The 21,195-nt window shown below is 39.3% G+C and overlaps 1 protein-coding gene across 2 annotated transcripts in view; it reads left to right on the top strand.

Moving 5' to 3' along the window:
- Positions 1 to 21,195, top strand: part of SLC22A23 (solute carrier family 22 member 23) — a 270,885-nt gene that overhangs the window by 53,101 nt on the left and 196,589 nt on the right. The window contains exons 2-4 of one of the 2 annotated variants that reach the window (XM_044003404.1): positions 2,432 to 2,535; positions 14,272 to 14,426; positions 19,796 to 20,553. In XM_044003404.1, the coding sequence (XP_043859339.1) occupies positions 2,432 to 2,535; positions 14,272 to 14,426; positions 19,796 to 19,818 (282 nt within the window). In that variant the 3' untranslated portion in view covers positions 19,819 to 20,553. Of the gene's footprint in view, positions 1 to 2,431; positions 2,536 to 14,271; positions 14,427 to 19,795; positions 20,554 to 21,195 lie in introns of those variants that run through there. The other variant, XM_044003402.1, reaches the window with a different exon arrangement.

Here is a 21,195-nt window from a genome sequence, read left to right as displayed (position 1 = left end):
ATTTTTATTTAAAGTTTTGAGTTCCAAATTCTATCCCTCCTTCCCTGCCTCCCTCTAGACTCTATTTTAAAGGAGTTTTCTAAGCAGTAAATAACAAAGACAAGATTTTAAGAGGGAATTTTTTACTCTTTTTGTTCAGTTGTTTTCAGTTGTGTCCCACTTTTTGTAACCTCATTTGGGGTTTTCTAGGCAAAGATATTGGAGTGGTTTGCCATTTCCTTCTTTCTCCAGCTTATTTTATAGATGAGGAAACCAAGGCAAACAGGGAGAGTGACTTGCCCAGGGTCATGCAGCAAGTAAGTATCTGAGGCCAGATTTGAAATCAGACTCTTCCTGACTCCTGAGCAGACCCAGTACTCTATCTACTGTACCATCTAGCTGCCCTTAACTATCTTCATGCTGATAATTGATATGCTAATTACAAATCATTCTTATCACTAAAACAAGTCCCAAAGGACCTCTAGGACAATAGAGTGTTAGCCTAGATGCTTCAATTGTGTACACTTGAAAGAAACAGACTCCCCTTGCCATTATCCACCACCACCACAACCACCAAGATCTTATCCCTGAGAATCTGAATTTTCCTTGAGGTTTCACTATTATCATTGAAGTTATATCTCGATTTCATTTTGTGTAGGATATAGAAGAAACCTAGTAATAGTCACCTGAGAAATAGAGAACTGCGTTGTTGTTTTAAGCATGGAAGGTTGTAAGTAGAGTTTATGGTTTTAGAAATAGGCATGCAACAAACACCAATACCTTCCTTCCTCCCTCCCCCAAAGTCAAAGAATTTGAACAAATAATTCTCAAAAAGATTACAAACTATTAATAGGACTATAAAAAATATTCCAGTAAACTAATGAAAATAGCAAATCAAAACAACAGAGATTTACCTCACACCCAGTACATTGGCAAAGGGGGCAAAATATGGGAATAATCAATGTTGGAAGGACTCCAGATTGGCATGGGTGGAACTGTAGAGTGGTCTAACCATTTTGGAAAGTAATTTTGAATTTTCAGTCAACAAGTTGCTATTAAGCATTAACCAAGCACTATACTACACACTGATAATACAAAGGTTAAAAAAAATTTTTTTTAAACAGTTTTTGCTCCCAAAAGTTATATTCTAAGCTAAGAATGTCCATATTCTTGAACCCAGAGATCATTTTGCTAGGCATGTGTACCAATGAGGTCAAAGACAGAAAAGTCTCACATAGGGCAGAATACTTATGGCCAGACTTTATGGTAGCAAAAAACTGAAAACAAAATAGATGTCCATGAGAATGGCTAAACAAATGAGAAAGGATGAATAGTAAGGGATCAGGGAAGTATGGGAAGACTTATATGAACTGATGGAGAATGAAGTACCGAGAACTAGGAAAACAATATGCACAATGACTTATAAATGGAAAGATTAAAAGCAAAAATGGATGTTGTGTAATTATAATGGCTGAGTTATCCCTGAATCAGAAATGAGAATATATACCTCCTTCCCTTCTTTACAGAGGTGAGGGACTATTGGTTATGCAAAATCTGGAAAGCAATTTGTAATTATCAATCACTGAACAAGCATTTTTTAAGTACTTACTATGAGCTAGACACTGAGAATACAGAGGGGAAAAAATGAAGTGACCCCAAGTATAAAGAAGCTTTTATATTCTGTGCTAAGAATGAAATTAAAATATTAAAGATTTCATTCTTGGTTGGTGTCTTAGTTCATTTGCTGAACTGCTCCACCCCCCCCCCCAATTTTTGGTGCAAGGGGGGCTCACAGGATAGTAGCAGGGGAGGGAGTGATACATTTGGAAATTAAGGTGATTATAAATACAAACTATGTCAATAAAAATTTTAAAATAGAAATACAAATTCAATTAGCTTGTATTCCTTTTATTCATAAGACATCACAAAGTTTGAACTTCTTTTGAGGAGAGAAAAAGCATATGATGGTGATTCACTTTTTTTTCTCATAGCTTTCTTTCCTTGATAGATTATTGCAACATATGCTAGCTGTTAGGGTGAGGTTTAGCAAAACTCACTTCACATGTGGATACAGCAAGCTCTTCCCAACATATTAACTATCATTGTTTTAAAATATTGTAAACTAAGCCTGTGTGAATATTTCCCTTTCCCTTAGTTTATATGTCTTCATATCACTTGTAACACAGGGGATTCAAATTGAGCTAATTCATTTAAATACTTTAATAATATGTCTCTATTTTATGGCTAAAAGGCTATTTTATTTTTGTACCCATGTTAACCTTTATCTCCTGCTTGTTTTCTGTCATTTAAGAGGATCCTGACAGGATTCGTCAGAAAAGGCTTACACTGAGTGGTAGTAATAAAGTCCAGCCTTTGTCATGTTCTTCTGATTAAATACAAATTCTATTCATGACTATATATTTCACAGTACTATTTTTCCCCTCTTTTCTAGTGGGATCTTGTGTGTGACTCTGCCTGGAAGGTCCATATTGCTAAGTTTTCCTTACTGGTTGGCCTAATCTTTGGCTATCTGATAACCGGATGCATTGCTGACTTGTAAGTACCAAGCCTATCTAGAGAAAACATGTCAATGTTCTTTCATTTTTGTTAAATCTCTTTATGGTGTTTTGAGTCTCAAAGCAGAAGATTGAATCAGTTATCTGGGTCATTCAGAACAAAAAGTTCTCACTAAAGCAGTAGTTCTCAAACATTTTTGGTCTCAGGACCCATTTATACTCTTAAAAATTATTGAGGGGGCAGCTAGGTGGCACAGTGGATAAAGCACCGGCCCTGGATTCAGGAGGACCTGAGTTCAAAAGATGGCCTCAGACACTTGACACTTACTAGCTGTGTGACCCTGGGCAAGTCACTTAACCCTCATTGCCCTGCAAAAAAAAAAAAAAAATTATTGAGGACCGGTACCTCCCCAAAGAGTATTGGTTAGTGTGGGCTGTATCTATTGCTACTTAGAATTAGATATCAAATCAATAGAAATGAAAACATTCTAGTATTTTTATGAAAATAATTTTTGACTTAATGGATTCCTAGGTGTATAGGTCTTGTGGACCCCCAGGAGTTCCCAGACCACACTTTGAGAACCACTGAACTAAAGTTTGTGATGTGTGTAATGCAGACCATTTTGAAGTGAAACTTGAAGTTCATGGATTTCTATTTTCTTAGGCACAACTTCAGTAAAACTCCTTCCTTCCCCAACACCCCTGCATACCCTAGTTTCCATTGTCAACATATTGATAACAATATTCAATACTTCTTTTTTGAGTCCTTTGACTCTTTGCCTAGCAAATGAAGCCCCCCCCCCACCAAAAAAAAAGTTGTCTACCTTCTAAGAGCTGCCTAGATAGGAGAAACAAAGCTTCTCACTACACATCACTGCCCAAGGTCATGGCTTACCTACCAACTAGCTAGGTAAAATGAGAGACAGTAGATTGATAAATACCTGGAGGAATCATACACACAGTGATTGTTCTAAGGCTTAAAAGCAAGCAGTCATTGTGGGGTTGAGAAATCCAGGAAAGCCAGTGTCAGACTTGGGTTCTCCTTTGAAATATGGATGACATGGGGGGCAGCTAGGTGGTGCAGTGGATAAAGCACTGGCCCTGGATTCAGGAGGACCTGAGTTCAAATCTGGCCTCAGACACTTGACACTTACTAGCTGTGTGACCCTGGGCAAGTCACTTAACCCTCATTGCCCCGCAAAAAAAAAAAAAAAAAGAAAGAAAAGAAAAGAAGTATGGATGACATTTGTATAAGAAGAGGGGAAATGTGATTTGGACATGGGTATTGCCAAGCAAAGGTTTGAGCTTGGGGATGCACATAAGTTAATACTAATAACTGACATTATCATGACAAAATGATTTGATCTTCACTCTTAAAGATGATTGAAATTGAGTACACTGGAACTCAGAGAGATTAAGTGACATGTATGGTCATATAGCTAGTAAGGATTAAAGGTGCTATTCAAACCCTAATCAGCCTAACTTCAAGACTACCACGCTATCCACTAGAATACCAAGCTAAACTAGGATCAGTGAAGAGACCAGGCCAACTAGAATAGAAGCTTCCTGTAGGGAAATAGGGACAACTGGGACAATTAACTTTTGTCTCTTAGAGTTTTCATTTATGATTTCTTGAAATATAGCTATGGTAAACCAGCCTTTGTTAAAACCAATTGGGATTCAAATGGAGCTCCTTGACAAAGTCTTTAAACTCAAATCTCTCTGGCTTTCACTGATTGGCCAGTAATAGGTCCCAACCCAAAACTCACTTGCTCCCTGTTTGGGTTTTGATGGCTCAGAGTGAATGTAAATAACAACTGTTTCTGTTCTGGTCAGAAACCCTGAGGGTCTTCCCCTGCCAGATTGATTCTTTTATGAAGGCCATGTTTTGCCTCAATTCTTGCCTTGCCTTTAATTACTGAATGGGCATTGCCTTAGACAAACTGAGACTTGGGAAAGACCTTAGCTTAAAAAGGCCAAGGTCTCCCACTGCATTTGGGGCTATCACCAGGAGTCTTGACGTATGTATTGCCACTGGACTCTGATGATTCTGGAGGAGAGAGTGGGGCTGATGGACTTTGCACAGCTCTGCTTCACTTAAATCCAATCCACTTGCAAGTTTTGATGTCACTGGTCATCTTTGAGAATGAAGGATGAACTACTGCTATAACAACAGGGGGCAGCTAGGTGGCACAGTGGAGAAAGTGCTAATCCTGGAGTCAGAAAGATCTGAGTTCAAATGTATTCTCAAACACTAGGTGTGTAACTCTGGGTAAGTCATTTAACCCTGTTTGCCTCAGTTTCCTCATCTGTAAAATGAGTTGGAGAAGGAAATGGCAAACCACTCTAGTATCTTCGCCAAGAAAAACCCCAAATGAGGTCACAAAGAGTCAGACACGACTGAAACAATTTGACAACAAGTAAAGGAGCAGGTTTGTTGGTTAGGTGAGCTGAGTGAGAAATTTTGATTACTGTCGCTGACAGATTTGGCAGTGGAGAGTTATTCAAGTTTTTTGAGGCAGGAAGTAACTGCCTTTTCATTACATAGCATTTTTGTGATGGCTTTTCAAATGGTCAGGTTAGCCAAGTAAAAACACATGGTTTTATTTTATTTTAAGGTTTCCCTCTTGAATAAACTTTGGATTAATGTAGAAGTCTTAGTCATGTAGAAAATAATGGGGTAACACTCCCTGAATGCTACTTGTTAAAATAAAAGACCAACTCAGTGAGAAGTCAGTCCAACCCAGGAGAGCTTGATGATCAGTCCCTGTGGGGCAGACCAAGGGTGGTCAGTGATACTAATAGGATTTTTTTTACACATCTTCCAAGGTGTGGAAGTTTCTGATCAAAACTGTGTATGTTTGGAAATTCCTTTCTCCGTTAACACTATTTCTTGTTTGTTTTTAATTCCTGCTTGAAAATATGATGCTTTAAAAAAAAAATACATTCCTGGGGCAGCTAGGTGGCGCAGTGGATAGAGCACCAGCCCTGAAGTCAGGAGGACCTGAGTTCAAATCTGGCCTCAAACACTTAACACTTACTAGCTGTGTGACCCTAGGCAAGTCACTTAACCCCAATTGCCTCACCAAAAAACCAAAAAAAAACCAAACCCGTTCCTAATGCCTCTTAACAAAGAGGTTTTAGTATCTTCTCTATACCTGGGTATGCCTGTTCTGCCTGTCTTCTTTACCTAAACACCTGTGTTAGAAGAGATACAAAGAATGACTTCAATTATCTGAAGCAGGAGTTTTTAGGTGTTTTTTTTTTTTTGTATCATGGCTGGATGCCTTTGCCTCTCTAGTGAAGCCTGGGGACCCCTTCTCAGAATTGTTTTTAAATACAAAAAATAAAACACATACAGTTATCAAAATATTAAAAAAAAAAAAAAAGATTCATAGACCCCAGGTCTGATCTAAAGGAATAGTTTTAGTCCTATTCTCTTAATTATTCATATACTTGTTAGTAACCCATGCTGAAAACGACATAAGGCACCCTGCTTTCTAGAAATACTTGGAAGAGGCTTTGTTTTCACTTTGTACTTGTTCCCAAGCCAAAAAAAGAAATGTTTGCATTGGAAAGGAAAAATATCAATTAAAGATGTGGAATTTTATTATGGAGTCATTCCGATAGTAGCTCACCATTAGGTACATGGCACTTTCCTCCCAACAACCCCATGAGGTAGTTAATAGCAACATTAGTATTTTTGTTTTATATATGATGTTTAATAGGTTCAGTGAGACTATTAGTAAGCTGCCCAGGTTCACACAACTAGTAAGTTTGGAACCCAGTTTTTCTAATTTTGAGTCTGTGTTCTTCATCTGTACCATGCTGTCTGATTCACGTCTAGTCCCCGACATTTGTGTTTTGGACTTTTCCCCACATGTAAAACATAAACTTGTTTTTGTCTTTGTGCCTTTAGGGCAGAGGTTCTTAACTCTTTGGTGTCCTGGACCACTTTGGCAGCCTGGTATATAGCCCCTTCTCAGAATGATGCTTTTAAATGCAAAAATAAAGAAATAAGTAGATGAATGAATACATATAAACACAAAGGAAACTATATTGAATATAATTATCAAATTTTTTTTTAATTTTTCAGATCTCCTTCCCTCCCTATCCCTTACTGATTTAGAGCCCTTGCATTAGGATCTTGCACTGTGAATCAAATGTTATTTCCACTCAATAAATGTTTGTGGGGTTCAATTGAATGAGATGTTTTGGTGTTGATACAGTGTTGGACAGTCCAGGGAAAATAAAGGACAAATAAGCCTGGTTTCCCGTTGTAAGACAGTTAAAAAATCTGATAGTGTAACTCAAATCTCCTTGTGTCCTCTTCTGCTTTGAGAAAATCTGTCTGACTGCTTCAGGTGGCAAAATGTGAGGGGGGAGAAGACCAGAGCTTGTTTGGATTCTGACTTTCTGAGAAACTAGTGTCACCTTTCCCTAGTTGGGTTGGGATGCTGTGTTTTTAAACCCAATCCTCTGTGATTTTATTCCCAGTCTGAGCACTGCTTAACTAAAAAGAAGAGTATATAAAGAAAAAAGAAAAACCACAGATGTCACTGCTGCTAAAATGTGCCAAGAACCTTTGTTTGGTTTTTGTGGCTATCTGGAAAGTAGTCTGAAGATTGTGTGTCTGTGAGGAAGGAGGCCCCTGTTACAAGCTTGGCTTGCGGAGGCCATTGTGCATTCAAATAGCAAGCTTTTTTCAAAGTTCATTTTTGGACCAAACTCCTAATAACAATAGTTCACTTTGCAAAGTGTTTTACATACATTATTTCATTTGATCCTTTCAACAACCTTGTGGAATGGACATAATTATCATCCCCAGTTTAGAGATGAGGAGATAGGCTCAGAGAAGTTAGTGATTTTCCCAGTGTCACGTAGATAGTAAGTCTTTAAAGTAAGATTTGAACCTCGGTCTTTCTAAACCTAAGACTAGTGATCTATTGACTATATGTCACTGTATGCTGCGATGTAGCAATGTACAAAATAATAGTGACATTTACTTATTTATTAGATGATAATTTTCCTTGGAAGAATGCAATATACTTGACAACATATTTAAAAAACAACAGATACTTCTTCTTCTTCTTCTTCTTTTTGTTTTAGTGAGGCAATTGGGGTTAAGTGACTTGCCCAGGGTCACACAGCTAGTAAGTGTTAAGTGTCTGAGGCCAGATTTGAACTCAGGTACTCCTGACTCCAGGGCCGGTGCTCTATCCACTGTGACACCTAGCTGCCCCAACAGATACTTCTTAATCATCAGAACATTGTGAGGATTATAATTACCCAATCTGCAAGAAAAATCACTGAAGGAGAGCTCTGAGCCAATGGCACTTTATTAAAGGGTCCATGGTCCTCTCTAATGAAATGGAGCTCAGATCTTCCTCGTTATGTGAGATACCCCTGATCCCCAGGACCTTGTTTTTATAGGGTTTGATATCCAAATATGAAAAAGAGGCACAGTAAAATATAGAAACTCATTGGTTGATAGACCTTGCTCTTGAGGGCCAAAAATGATGTATCAGCAAGGGGGTCACAGGTTGGGCGAAGCATGGGGCATCTCCATTGATTAAGTGCTCATAACCTGCTCATGTTGGACAGGAGAGAATGGTCTGGAGGTACAAAAATATGTTGGGACTTTCCAAAACATCAAGGCATCCTACCCATGCTGGTTTTGGACGTGAAATTTGAGTAAAACAGAATGGAGATATCTTTGTCAGTATTCTTGGGGTTGCACAAGGGAGCTTCATAACTGGCAAACATGTAGTGAACATTACATTAAAGTTTGAGGTCTATTATAAGGGTTTACTATAAGAACGTATCTTATCTAATTATCTCTATGTGATTTCTGTAAAATATCAAAATGATTAATACTGATTGGAATGGAGCAGGAGTCCAAATGAATCATTTCTCGCCACAGTTCAAACTGTGTCATGATGGGGCCTAGGAGAATGGAAATACAGGTGTGAAGAAGACAAACAAAACCAAAGGAAGCACCAAAATATATCTGCGGTACCTGATTTGTTGCTTTCTATGGGCAAAGTATTTGCTGCTTCCCCACATCAAGATTACATACATCCTACTCATTAGTAGGATGGATTAGAATTAAGCCATTTATACTCCCTTGTTCTCTTTGCATTGTGACCATGGGCATACATTTGTAAGTCAGCCAGCCAGCCAGCCAAGGTTAAGGGTGCAGACAGCAGACAAGTTAATTGACCAATAGACCAATTGAATGGACAACCTTGGCCTCATTAAAACAGTGTTCTAATCAACTGACCTAAAGTGGCCAACTTGGATGGTAATGAGCAACCAGTCAGTATATTCAGATGTTCCAAATAAAATTCTGTTTGGATTCTCCTGTCTTTCTTAAACACCCTGTCTCTTCTTCCTGGGACAGACTCCTTATGGGCTCCTTATTCAATACAGATCACCTCAGTAGACAGAGTTAATAAGTCTTTCAGCTACCCACATGATAAGGTATTTGAGATGGGAGGGGGGTTTAATCTGTGGTAGTAATTCCATTCAACAATCTCTCTCTGTCTCTGTCTCTGTCTCTGTCTCTCTGTCTCTCTCTGTCTCTCTCTGAATAAGAGCCCTTGCACAGTAGGCATGTAATAAAACTTACTGTTAGTTTTCCTGTTTGTCTTACACAGCCCTACTTTCAAGGAGCTTACATTCAAACAGGTTACATTTACCATATATGTGGTATAGAATGTGGGCTCCTGGGGCAGCCAGGTGGTGCAGTGGATTAAGCACCGGCCCTGGATTCAGGAGTACCTGAGTTCAAATCCGGCCTCAGACACTTGACACTTACTAGCTGTGTGACCCTAGGCAAGTCACTTAACCCCCATTGCCCTGCAAAAAAAAAAAAAAAAAAGAATGTAGGCTCCTTGAAGCAGGGATTGTTTCATTTTGTCTCTGTACTGACATTCTAGAATCTAGTAATAGTTTAATAACTGTTTTTTGATTGCTTGGTTAGAAGATTAGGGTTGACTGGATTTTAGATATTATCGCAAACTGGCCTGCTGCTGCAAAAAGCCATTTCTTTAACTGGAATTCTTCTGGTGATGCTATATAGTTGCAAATCTGAAGTATTAAAATTATAATTAACTCAAAGGACAATGAAAAAGAAATATAGTGTGCATAAGCCGGAAACAGTGGCATGTAGCATAATGAAGATGCTTTGACATCTGGAGGTCTTAGGGCAATAGGCGGAAGAAGGTTCAGTTCTACAGAAATTATGCTTAGTCAGAGATGCCAGGTATAGAGTTGAAGGAAGCCATGTGAAGCCAAGCTACGTCCTTGCTATCAGTGAGTCAATAAATAAAGCTCCTAAGATCCTACTATGTGGGGGGCAGCTAGGTGGCACAGTGGATAAAGCACCATTCCTGGATTCAGGAGGACCTGAGTTCAAATCTGGCCTCAGACACTTGACACTTACTGGCTGTGGGACCCTGGGCAAGTCACTTAACCCTCATTGCCCCTTTAAAACAAACAAAAAAGATCCTACTATGTGCTGAGTACTAGGCTGAGCTTTGGGGATACCAAAGAAAGGCAAAAGACAGTGCCCGTCCTCAAGGAGTTCACAGACTAATAGGGAAGAAAACAGAAACAACTGTGTACAGACAAGCTAGATACAGTACAGGATAAATAGGAAATACTATAATCAACAGAGGGAAGTTAGCAGAATGAAGCAAGATAGGGAAAGCTTTTCTATAAAAAAGTGAGATTTGGGTGGGGACTTGGAAGAAGCCAAGGAGACCTGGGGATAGAGATAAATGGGGAGAGAGTCCCATGCATGAGGAATGGCCAGGGACAATGCCAATAGCCCTTGCCCAATCAATGGCTTCCAGGAAAAGACTTCTTTCTACAAATCTTCACCAGGGTTTGTAATGATGCCCTATTCTCTCCTCCCCCAACTCACTCCAGGGAGAATTTGGAAGGTTTGGGAGCATGCAGTTGGGAGACTAACTGCATTTCTTTTTATTCAGTTCACCCTCATTACATATACCCTAAAACTACTAAAACTGGCTTACCTTCAGTGACAGCCTTAGTCATTTCAAAGGCAAGGAAAAGGCCCTGTGTCCCCTAAAACTCTCTTTCCGTCTGCCAGAGATTTTCTTTTCTTTTCTTTTTTTTTTTTAAACGGAGATCAGGCTTTTTCATTCTATACAGATAAAAGGCTTAAAAATGCAAATAGATGGTGTGCTTCTCAAATTTGCAGATGAAACAAAGCCAGGAGGGATAGCTAAGGCTTGGAAAGACAGAGTTAGGATTCAAAAAGATTTTGACAGGCTAGAACGCTAGGCTGAATCTAATCAGATGGAATTCAATAGGAATAAGTGTAAAGGCTTATAATTAGGTTAAAAAAAAAAACCTACTTCACAAGTATAAGATGGGAAGGGTGAGTATAGTTAGGTGACTATTTTTGTCTGAAAAAGATTGGAGGGCTGGTTTCAGTGATTGCCAGCTCTGTACGAGTCATCCATGAGATGCGTCAGCCAAGAAAGCCAATGTCAGTTTAGGCTATGTTGAGAAGCACAGCACCCAGGAATGAGGAGGTGATGCCCTCATCAGATCACATCCAGAATGTTTTGTTCAATTCTGGGTGCTTCATAGTCCATGGGGTGACCCGGAGAGCAGGGTGGCTTCAAGATCATGCCTCACGAGGATCAGTCGAAGAAACTGAGAATGTTTAACTTTGAGAAATATACATTCTAGCCGTGTTTAAGTATTGTGGAATCAAGGATATTATGTAGAAGAGAGACCCCATTTATTCCATTTGTCCTCAGAGTACCAAGAGTGAGTAAAAGCTGCAAAGAGGCAATGTCAGGAAAAATTGCCTAACAATTAGAGCCATCCAGAATTAGGATAGAGATACCTTAAGAGAGGGGGACCCAGGGGCAGCTAGGTGGCTCAATGGATAGAGCACCGGCCCTGGATTCGGGAGTACCTGAGTTCAAATCCGGCCTCAGACACTTAACACTTACTAGCTGTGTGACCCTGGGCAAGTCACTTAACCCCAATTGCCTCACTAAAAAAAAAAAAAAAAAGAGAGAGGGGGACCCCCTTCACTTGAGGTCTTCAAGAAAAAAGTTGGATGGCTGCTTTTTAGGCTTGTTATAAAGTGTACTTTTATTCATGTGTAGGTGGAACTGGATGACCACTAATGTCCCATCCAACTCTTGAAATTCTATGATCGAGGATATGCACATGTAGGTGACCAGCAAAAGGAGATAAGCTAGGCTTGCGGATGATGTGACAAACAATAGACAGTGGTTGGTATATTTTGAATACTAAAAGACCAAGAAGCACCATCATTCATTCACATTAGAGTATTTCTCCAACCCTCCAGGAAAGGTGTTTGGAAAATATGGACAAGAATATTACAGTATGAGGTAGCATGAAAGTATTGTAATCTTGTATCAGTGGAAGGATTATTGTTGTTGTTTGTCCTTTTTCTCAGAGAGGACCATGATATCAGGGTGATGTCATGACTTTCAGTGAATTGGATTTAAGTGAGGGGGGTGCTGTGCAAGGTCGCCAAACTCACTCCTCCAGAGCCATTTGGGTCCAGTGGCAAGATATACATCAGGATGATTGGAGATGGCCCTGGATGTTTAAGGCAATTGGGGTTAAGTGACTTGCCCAGGGTCACACAGCTAGTGTCTGAAGTGAGATTTAGACTCAGGTCCTCCCAACTTCAGGGCCAGTGCTCTATCCACTGCACCACCTAGCTACCCAGAGGGATTATCCTTAAGCTTGAAATAATAGCTCTAAGAAAGTGTCATTAAATATCATAATATTCTCGGGGCAGCTAGGTGGCGCAGTGGATAGAGCACCGGCCCTGGAGTCAGGAGTACCTGAGTTCAGGTCCGGCCTCAGACACTTAACACATACTAGCTGTGTGACCCTGGGCAAGTCACTTAACCCCAATTGCCTCACTAAAAAAAAAAAAAAATCATAATATTCTCCAGTTACAAAATTCTCTGAGCACATTGATTCCATTTGATTTTCATGATGATCCCCCTAGTAGCTAGTATATTAGATTGTAGGCTCCTTCAGGGCCTCTTTTTTGTGTCCCTACCACTTAGCACAGTAGATACACAGAGTAGTACATAGTAGATGCTTAATAAATGTTATCGAAGGAAACTGAGACTTTAAGTAGTAGCCCTTCCACAGATTCACACCATGAATGGCAGAACCAGGACTTCTCTCAGGGTTTTCCAGTTCTAGTTTCACTTCAGGAAAAAAAAAAAATTCTCTGAGGGAGATCCCAGATATGCACATAGGCAATGGTTACACAAAGCTAAGACTAGGAAATGGATGAGCTGTACACAATGGGTGTCCCCTAGTTTGTAAACTTGTTGACTTTAGAACTCAGTCCAAGGTTCATTTCTTTATCGAGTCATCTGGTGCAAAGGGTGTGTCAGGGTTTCTGTTTGGAGAGTTATTGACCCTGCTGGTTGCTTTTGTCTTAAATTATATCTCTGCTGTACCCTAAAGTACTGTCTAAAGTAGAAGAAATTAAACCATTTCTCTTAATAATGGAAGGAACACTAGATGACTCTGGGGACCTGTTTTCTAACTCCAGTTCATCCACTAGCTAGCTGTGTGACTTGAAAAATTATATAATTTTTCCAGACCTGTCAGTCTTATCCGTAAACTGACTGTGTTGGATGATATCCACCCTCTTCTCAGAATCCCTAGTTTCCTTCAAAACTCAGCTCGAGTGTCATTTTCCCTTGGAAGCCCATCCTGATACCCTCCAACTACTAGTTTTCCTCCTCTTGCCCCATCCCTGCCGATTACCTTGCATGGATTTTATATGTATTTTACACATTCTTACATGGATGTTTGGTCTCCCCTCAGAATGAGCTCTCTTATTGCAGGGAAAACTTGATTTTTGTCTTTGGATCCCCACTTCCTAGCACAATCCTGGGCACATAGTAAATGCATAATAAAACATTTTGTTCACTGATTGGTTCGATTTTCTTGGGGCAGCTAGGTGGCGCAGTGGATAGAGCACTGGCCCTGGATTCAGGAGGACCTGAGTTCAAATCCAGCCTCAGACACGTAACACAAGCTGTGTGACCCTGAGCAAGTCACTTAACCCCACTTGCCTCACCCCCCAAAAAAAGTCATTAAAAAATACATTTTCTTGAGAGGCATTGTGGGGTATAGTGGAGCTCTGGGTTAAAAACTAGAGAAATCTAAATTCTGTTTCTGACACCTGCTGGCTGGGTAAACTTGGGCAAGTCACATCTCTGAGCCTCGGAATTGCTCATCATGTTAAAGGAGAAACAAATAACACCTGCACTACCTATTTCATAGGGTTCATCATGAGGATTAGAAGATATGTGTCAATAAAATGCTCTGTAATCCTTAAAATGGGCAGTTAGGTGGCATAGTGGATAGAGCTCCTAGCCTGGAGTCAGGAAGGCCTGAGTTCAAATCCACTTCAGACACTTATTAGCAGTGTGACCCTGGGCAAGTTACTTGACCTTGTTTGCCTCCATTTCCTCATCTGTAAAATGAGCCAGAGAAGGAAATGGTGAACCACTCAAGTATCTTTGCTAAGAAAATACCAAATGGGGTCACAAAGAGTTGGACACAACTGAACAACAAACAATAAAAACCTTAAAATGGCATACAAATTTTATTATTGTTGTTATTATTAGCATGTAATTCCATGAGTGCTTTGTGTAGCTTTTAATTTGGGCATCTACTAGCATGAACTATAATGGTACCTATGGATTTTTTTTTTCAGGGTTGGCCGGAGGCCGGTGCTGCTCTTTTCCATCATATTCATTCTGATCTTTGGACTGACTGTGGCGCTTTCAGTGAATGTGACAATGTTCAGCACACTCAGGTTTTTTGAAGGATTTTGTCTGGCTGGAATAATCCTTACCTTGTATGCACTGAGTAAGTACCAACCTACTGAAGTTGTACTGAAACTAAATGAGATGTGCTGAGGAAGTAGTTTTGGCAAAAGGGTTTTGTGTTGGGCAATGAGCCTATGTGCTCCTGTCTCAGAAAGGAGCTGGTTTGGGAGGGCTAAATGGACTATTCTGCCTGTAACTAAGGATTAATTCTTCAGGAGGTGCTGGGCTAATAGCTATTTTTTCTTCTGTAACAGGACCCTCAACAAATGAAACAAATGGGGATGCTATACCTTTATCTGACAAATTTAGGATGGTCCATGCAACCAAAACACAATGGATTTGGGATGCAGACTGAATTTCATTCATTGTCTTTGTGCACAGTATTAAAATAATTGGATAACTATACACTGCTGGGCATGGGTTGTTAGAAATCATGTACAGTACCATATGGTCAGGTGGTTTGGATTTCACTTTTGATTTATTTTTGAAAGCTCTTCTCATTGAGACTGCTCAATATCCCATATTTCCATTTCCTCATGTGTCCATGTGAGTTTCTGAAATTGGAGAAGAGTTATAAGCTGTGGAGCAAGAGAATTGGAAGAGAATGACAAGTTTGATTGCTTCTTGGGCTTTTCTTCCATGTGTTTTTTTCCCCTAAAAGTTTTCTTCACGTCTCTAAATGACTATTGGTTATAATAGTTTTTCTTGCAAATATAGATCAGAATTTCCCCCAAATCTTTTTCATATTATCTTAGTCTTGCTTGTTTGCTTGATAGTTTTGCTTTAAAGGGTGGGGAAGAAGGGAGTGAGATTCTCTGAGAAGCAAATGGTAAGTGAAAGTTTATTTAAGCTGTTCCTAAGAGAGACAGAAAAAGAGTATAGCCATCTTGAGGCTTTCACTCCAAAAAATGGTGGAAAAAATAAGTTATCAGATCAGAATCAACAGGCAGAGAAAAGGGAAGAATTGTATGATATGGGTACCTTTAGGAGCAAAATAGCATTGTATATTTCAATGAGCCCTGAGCTCATCCCTGTATCTCAGTCCAGTGTAATGACAAATTCTCATAATGATGATCTTGAGACATCAAAACTCACTAAGCTGGGTTCACTAGACTCTGTTTAAAAAAGCAGGGAGTATATGATTATATGATACCTTTCAGGAAGTTTTCCAGTTAGTAGTTTATGAGTCCATCAAAAATGGTTCATTCTTTTTAAAAGTTTTGGTACCTAAAGGGATGATCTTTTTTTTTTTTTTAATAGAATCTTCACATCATTTATTGTAGAGGAAGCTAGGACTTCCAAGTTAGGAAGACCTGAGTTTGACTCTGGCCTCAGATACTTACTATTTCATATCAAGCAAGTCACTTCACCTATGTGTGCCTAAGTTTTTTCCTCTACAAAATGAGGATAACAATAGCACCAACCTCCCAGGGTTTTTGTGGAGTTAAAATGAGGTAATGTGTGTTAAAAGTGCTTTGTAAATATATAATATAATAATATAAATATTCACTATTACTGTTGCTTTATATTGTGGCAGTATCAAAGAACAGGTGGTATTGGACTTATCCTTCAATAATTATCCCCTATCTATCTATTTATAAGTATGTCAGAGACAACATGGCAGTCCTATTTCTGTAAATGCATAACAACCCTCTGACATTCCCTCTCAGGCAGGGCACTCAAACTTTTTTTTTTCAAGAAGTCACTCAGTGGTCTTCCAGGGATATTCCATTTCTCTCTTCACAGGTGAAACTTAGCAAAAGCATGGTAAATTCTATTTTGTCCAGATAGTGTCAAGACAGGAAGAATGATGGCATTTTTCCTTTGCTCATCACCTGAAAGATAGTTGGCTAAGGACGAGTAGAGATCCATATCAATACCATTACAAGGACCATTGGATGAAAATTTCAGTGTAATATTTTTCTAACCCCACCCCCAGTCAGTAAATCATGATTTCCAGGATTATAGTATCTGATGCAGCCAAGTTCTAATAAAACAAAAGGGTTTGACTCATTCCTTGGTGTTTATGGGACTGTGATTTGACCACTAGGCATGGTGGGTAGATGGGAGAGGAAAGGAGATGGAATTATGGGACAGTGGTTCAAGGCAAAATACATGGTAAGACTTTCGGCAGAATAAATAGCAGTTTAGAAAGAGAGATTGGCAGTAGTTATTGTGTTAGGATATAAGGGAGGCACTCCTTACTAGAGCACAGCAGTGTACTGATAGGTTCTTGAAGGGAGGATGTATTTGATTTGCTTTTTATACAAGAAGAATATTGCTTAGGTACTTACCATTTAGGAATTGTTTTTCTTTTTACTTAAGGAAAATTTTATTGAAAGCCCATTTCAAAGGATTGAAATCTTACCTGAGGATCTAGGAAAGTTAAAAAAATTGGGGGGGTATTGATTTTTTTCTTTTAACAATCACTCTAAATCAGATTTTCTTTTCAACTGAGAGGTTATCTCACTTAATGTATTTATTGGAAAGTTTCATACTTTCTCAGGACAGAGTTGGGTTTTATTTTTATTTTACTCTTTTGGATAACAATATGCCACTGTAACTAAAGCAAATGCAGGTAGACCTTGGCTTAATGTGTTCTTATCAAATTACCCTCCCCTTCCTTCTCTTCTTACAAATATGGACCCGATTCTTATCTGAGACCCCTAACTAAAACTCCATTGTTCCTTTTTTGTAGCCCCTGTGATGATACAAGACAGGCCTTTCATGATAGGCCTTCCATTAGCAAGTGGAAATAGAGGAAGGAAAGAATTCACCATACTTAGCACTAAGGAAGGGGAAAAGTTCAAAAAAGACTTGCTTGCATCAAACTTACAGTCTCCTCTCTCCTCCCCTTACTTCTCACGTCTGTGGACCATATTGTTGCCTAGAATTCATAACCAAAGGGATTCTTTCTTTTATTATCAAAGGGAAGAGGAAGAAGAAAGGAGAGGGCAAATCCCCAACAGCCAACCACCTCCCTTGATTATTTGCCTATTAAATGTGGCACTGATCTCATAGGAAGCATCCTTTACTCTGACTCCATATGCTAATTTACCATCAAATCCCCATGCCCGCCCCAATCTTCATCCCTTCCTGTCCATCTCCCATGAAGAAAGCCCTAGGAGATTCCAAGTCAGAATGTTCTTCTGAAATGTAGGTTGCATATCTCTTTGGCCCCACCATTATATTTCCCCATAAGGTACAAAATGAGAGGGGGGGGGGAAGAAGGGGAGGAAAAAGAAGGGAGCTTTGTTAGAGCTCTATTTTCCATTCTTCCTTGGATTTCTTACAGTAAAATACTTTAGCAAGTTCCCAAAGGGCTGTATGCTTACTTCAAAGAAAGAAAGGAGAAGCTGATATAGTGTTTTCTTTTACAGTGGACCAAAAAGAAAGGAAATGTTGTTCCAAAGCAACAGTTTCTGTCAGTAGAAAGGCTCAGAGGCATGAAAATCCTTGGGGGGTCTGTAGAAATTAAGAAAGGTAGTAAGAAGCAAATGGTCCAGATGGAGAAATTTACACAACCAGTAAACCACAGGGTTATGTGCTTGACCCTGTGCAAATTAACATTTTTATCAATGACTTAGATAAAAACATAGATAGAATCCCATTTATAGATGGCCACAGAGCTTGAAGGGATAGCAAACATAACTAGATAACAGAATCTATATGCAAAAAGATATTGACAGGATAAAAAAGTTAGGCTAAATCTAAAGATAGAACTTAATAAATGTTAAAAATAAGATAAATGTTAATCTATCTATACTTGGGTTCAAAAGACCAGCTTTACAAGTACATTATAGGAGAGACATGACTAGTCAGCATTTCACTTGAAAAAAAAAAAGATTTGGGGTTGTTTAAAAAACAAAACACCTCACAATGTTAACATAAGTCAACAGTGTGCTATCTTAGCCCCAGAAGTTAATGTAATCTTAGGTTGCTTTTGGAGACTTATATGGCTTACTGGCTAAAGAAGCAGCCTCAGAGTTAGGAAGACCTGATTTGAAATGCTGCCTCTGACACCTGCTGTCTCTGCAATCCTGAGCAAAGCCTTTAACCTCTCAAGTACCACAAATGCTTATCTGCATTGATAAGAGAGTTTAAACCCTGGGATTTTCATATACCAATGAAACCACAGGTACAGTCCCAAAAAAAGGAAGGAAGGAAGCAAGCAAGCTGTGATCTGGCAACAGAGTTTCCCTCTGCTCTGTTCAGACTGTCTCTGGAGTAGAGTGTTCAAAATATTTTAAGAAAGACATAGAGAAGATGGAGGGTGAGCTGGATGGCAAAGGACCTTGGGTCTATGCCCTTTGAGGATATGCTGAAGGAACTATAGATCTTGAAGATGGTTCCAGCCTGGGGGGTTTTACAGGTAGACCTATTGTTTACTTTCCTCTAAATTTTCTCCAGCAAAAAGGCTTCTACTGAAGATGTTGGTAGGCTGTAGGCACAGTAAGGGTTAAGTGGACATTTGAGGGCTGAATGGGATCTTTTCCACTATTTATAAACATTATTTCTTTGGGGAAAATCAAAGGCACAAAAGTCTTACACACTTCTGGAATAAAGCCTGCAAATGAGCTGGGAACTGTCCTTGATATTACAGCAGAAAAGAATGTCTGTTTTTATAAATAAAAACCTCCTGTAGGGTTTGTGAAGAAGGGAGGTTTGGAGACAGCACCGAGGTGGCGGGGAAAACCCAACATGAGATGAGTCAGGAAACTTCACTATGCCAGTATGTGTGATCTTGGACAAATTTGGGGACATAATAAAGGCTGTTACCTGGAGGGGGAGTTGGACTCATCTTGTTTGGCCCGAGTGTAGAGCAAGGAAGGGGCAGTGGATACAGATTGCAAAGAAGAAAAGTGAGACTTGATTTAGAGAAAAACTTCCTAATAATTAGTCATCCAAAAGCAGAATGGGCTTCCGTAGGATGCGGTAGGTTTTCCCTCATTGGAGCTCTTCAAGTGAAGGATGATGTGCCTCAAAGGAGATTTGGACCAGGTGGCTGCTAATATGGAAAAGAACACACACACACACACATACATATATACATATATGTACACATATAGAAGTATTCTTTTATATACACACAAACACTACACATACGCATATAGAAATGTGTTTGTTTCTATATACACACATGTATATATCTGTGTTTATACATGCATATACACATGTATGTATATACATGTATATGTCTGTGTGCATATATACAGATGCGTTTGTATATGTGTGTGTGCACAGAAAGAGAGAGGGAAAGAGAAAGTGTGTGACAGAGAGTGTGTGTATATGAGGGAGGGAGGGGAGAGAGAGAGAGAGAGAGATCCATCCATCCATCCTACCCTGGATTTATAAAAGACATATTCAGATTGTCTTTTTCAACTTTCTTTTTCTTCTCCAAATTTCCAGAGGCTGACATCCTTGTGACTTAGGACATGAAACTGAAATTGTTGGCATCTACCCTTGGAATCTTTCACATACAAGTAGAGTGTACTTGGCAAGTGCAATAGAGGAAATAAAGCCGATGGTTTTTATATAGTTCAATGGAAGTGGTTCATGTTAGTGCCCTTTGGGACCATCACGTTAGCTCATGAAGTAATTAAGTGCAATGGACTAACATTTGTGGCTTAATTCTATCTTTTCACCTCTCCACTAAAGAAGACTAGAAGGTCTTGCCTTGAACTCCGCTAGGGGAAGGGAACCACAGAGTCATTTGATCTTGGTAATAAGGGAAAGAACACATTTCCTTATTTGCTATGAAAACAGTCTTCTAAAGATGCTGGAGAAGTAAAAACTTTGTAGTTTGGATAGGTGCTGCATAGTGAGATCGAGCTAAAAGTGTTTGTGAATCTCTTCCCTCCCTTCCCCCACTCCCACCCTGAGGATTCCAAAATATCTTAGATGAGGCAGCCACAGAGGCAGTGTTAGCAGGAAGAAGCACTGCATTCAGTATTAGAAGACCTGGGTCTTCTAATAAAATCCCAGCTCTACCACTCTCTATCTCTGTGACCTTTGGCTAGTCCACTCCATCTCCAAAATTGGGGTGCTAATACTTGTAGGATTCATATGGTGGCTAGGAAGAAATTATGTTGTAAATTATAGAAGCTCTAAAAACTGGTACTTTTATCTCTCTGGGAGAGAAAAAAATACAAAGGAAGGAAAAAACATTGCCTCCTGAGAAAGGACAAAAATCAAGAGAAAAGGGGTCTATAGTTTTGGGCGGAGACTTTTTTTTTTGGTTCCTTACAGTTCTTTTCCATTAGTTTGAAATAATATGACATGTTAAAGAAGCTGTAGAAGATGATGGTCATGGCTGATACCTCAGTTTAATGAGTATACATTTTTTGGAGAACAAAGATGAAACAGAAATGCTTCATGAAAATGATTTCAAAATATCTCGCGCCCTCATTCTAATAATCTTCCTTGAGCTCATCCAGCCCGAGTGATTGGACAGATTCACCCACAATCATGAAATGATCCATAATTTCACAGGTGACTGAGCTGGTGATTACCCCACAAAATTAGAAAGCAGAACCTTGCCTGAATTGACAGGATGAATATGAATTTGGATTTGCCATAGGAGGGATAGTGTTCCTCTTTCCATTTAACACTAATGCTGCTAGACACTCCCTGAAGCACCTCCATAGATTTTAATGCTATGGGAGATGATTCCTTCTGTGGTGTTCCCATTCACTTCATTTTATTATATGTTCTTTAAAAATCCTTTAAGATTCCACAAATAACAATGCCGTGCAACCTTGTTGGGATTTTTCCCCCCATAATAAAACCCACTAATTTTAGAAGAGGGA

The sequence above is a fragment of the Dromiciops gliroides genome, chromosome 1, assembly GCF_019393635.1.
Source record: "Dromiciops gliroides isolate mDroGli1 chromosome 1, mDroGli1.pri, whole genome shotgun sequence".
Taxonomy (NCBI): domain Eukaryota; kingdom Metazoa; phylum Chordata; class Mammalia; order Microbiotheria; family Microbiotheriidae; genus Dromiciops; species Dromiciops gliroides.
The sequence above is the reverse complement of the archived record's forward strand: the minus strand, read 5'-3'. Positions and strand labels throughout refer to the sequence as shown.